Genomic DNA, 892 nt, shown 5'->3' with positions numbered 1-892 from the left:
GGGGTGTCCCTGGGTGTCCCCCAGGCCAGGGGGTGTCCCTGGGTGTCCCTTGGGCTGGGAGGGGGTCCCTGGGTGTCTCTGGGTGTCCCTGGGGGGTGTCCCTGTGGGGTTGGTGCCCACCTTGACGGCGATGACGTGCCCGGTCTTGCGGAATCGCATCTTCCACACCTGCCCGCAGGTGCCGCTGCCGATCTCCCCCAGGTTCTCCAGGTCGTTGATCTCGGCCTGGTACCGCTGGGGGGGGGGGCACATGTCACCCCCAGGGCTCGCCTGTGCCCCCCCGGACTCACCTGTCACCCTCAGGCTCACCTGTCACCCCTGTGCCCCCCTGGGCTCATCTGTCACCCCCGGGGCTCACCTGTGCCTCCCCACACTCACCTGTTACCCTCGGGCTCACCTGTGCCACCTGTGCCCCCCTGGGCTCATCTGTCACCCCCAGGGCTCACCTGTGCCACCTGTGCCCCCCCAGGGCTCACCTGTGCCACTTGTGCCCCCCCGGGCTCACCTGTGCCCCCCCCACTCACCTGTGCCCCCCCGGGCTTACTTGTCACCCCTGTGCCTCCCTGGGCTCACCTGTGCTACCTGTGCCCCCCCCATTCACCTGTGCCCCCTCCAGGCTCACCTGTGCCTCCCCCCACTCACCTGTGCCCCCCCGGGCTCACCTGTTGCCCCTGTGCCCCTCCAGGTTCACCTGTGACTCTTGTGCCCCCCCGGGCTCACCTGTGCTACCTGTGCCCTCCCCATTCACCTGTGCCCCCGCCAGGCTCACCTGTCCCACCTGTGCCACCCCACCAGACTCACCTGTCCCCCTTGTGCCCCCCCCCACTCACCTGTGCCCCCCCCCCAAGTCAGGTACCCTTCCCGTGTCCTCCCATAACTCACCTGCCCCCCC

The 892-nt window shown here is 69.5% G+C and overlaps 1 protein-coding gene across 1 annotated transcript in view; it reads right to left on the bottom strand.

Moving 5' to 3' along the window:
* The window catches only part of MAP2K7 (mitogen-activated protein kinase kinase 7), a gene marked incomplete at both ends in the record, with an annotated part of 4,879 nt that overhangs the window by 2,560 nt on the left and 1,427 nt on the right, over window positions 1-892 (bottom strand). The window contains one exon of the mRNA XM_027671733.1: window positions 121-237. Within this exon, the coding sequence (XP_027527534.1) occupies window positions 121-237 (117 nt within the window). The remainder of the gene's footprint in view (window positions 1-120; window positions 238-892) is intronic.

This window comes from Neopelma chrysocephalum, unplaced genomic scaffold (assembly GCF_003984885.1).
Source record: "Neopelma chrysocephalum unplaced genomic scaffold, ASM398488v2 Primary Assembly neopelma1_97164, whole genome shotgun sequence".
Lineage (NCBI taxonomy): Eukaryota > Metazoa > Chordata > Aves > Passeriformes > Pipridae > Neopelma > Neopelma chrysocephalum.
This window is presented reverse-complemented; position numbering and strand designations above follow the sequence as displayed.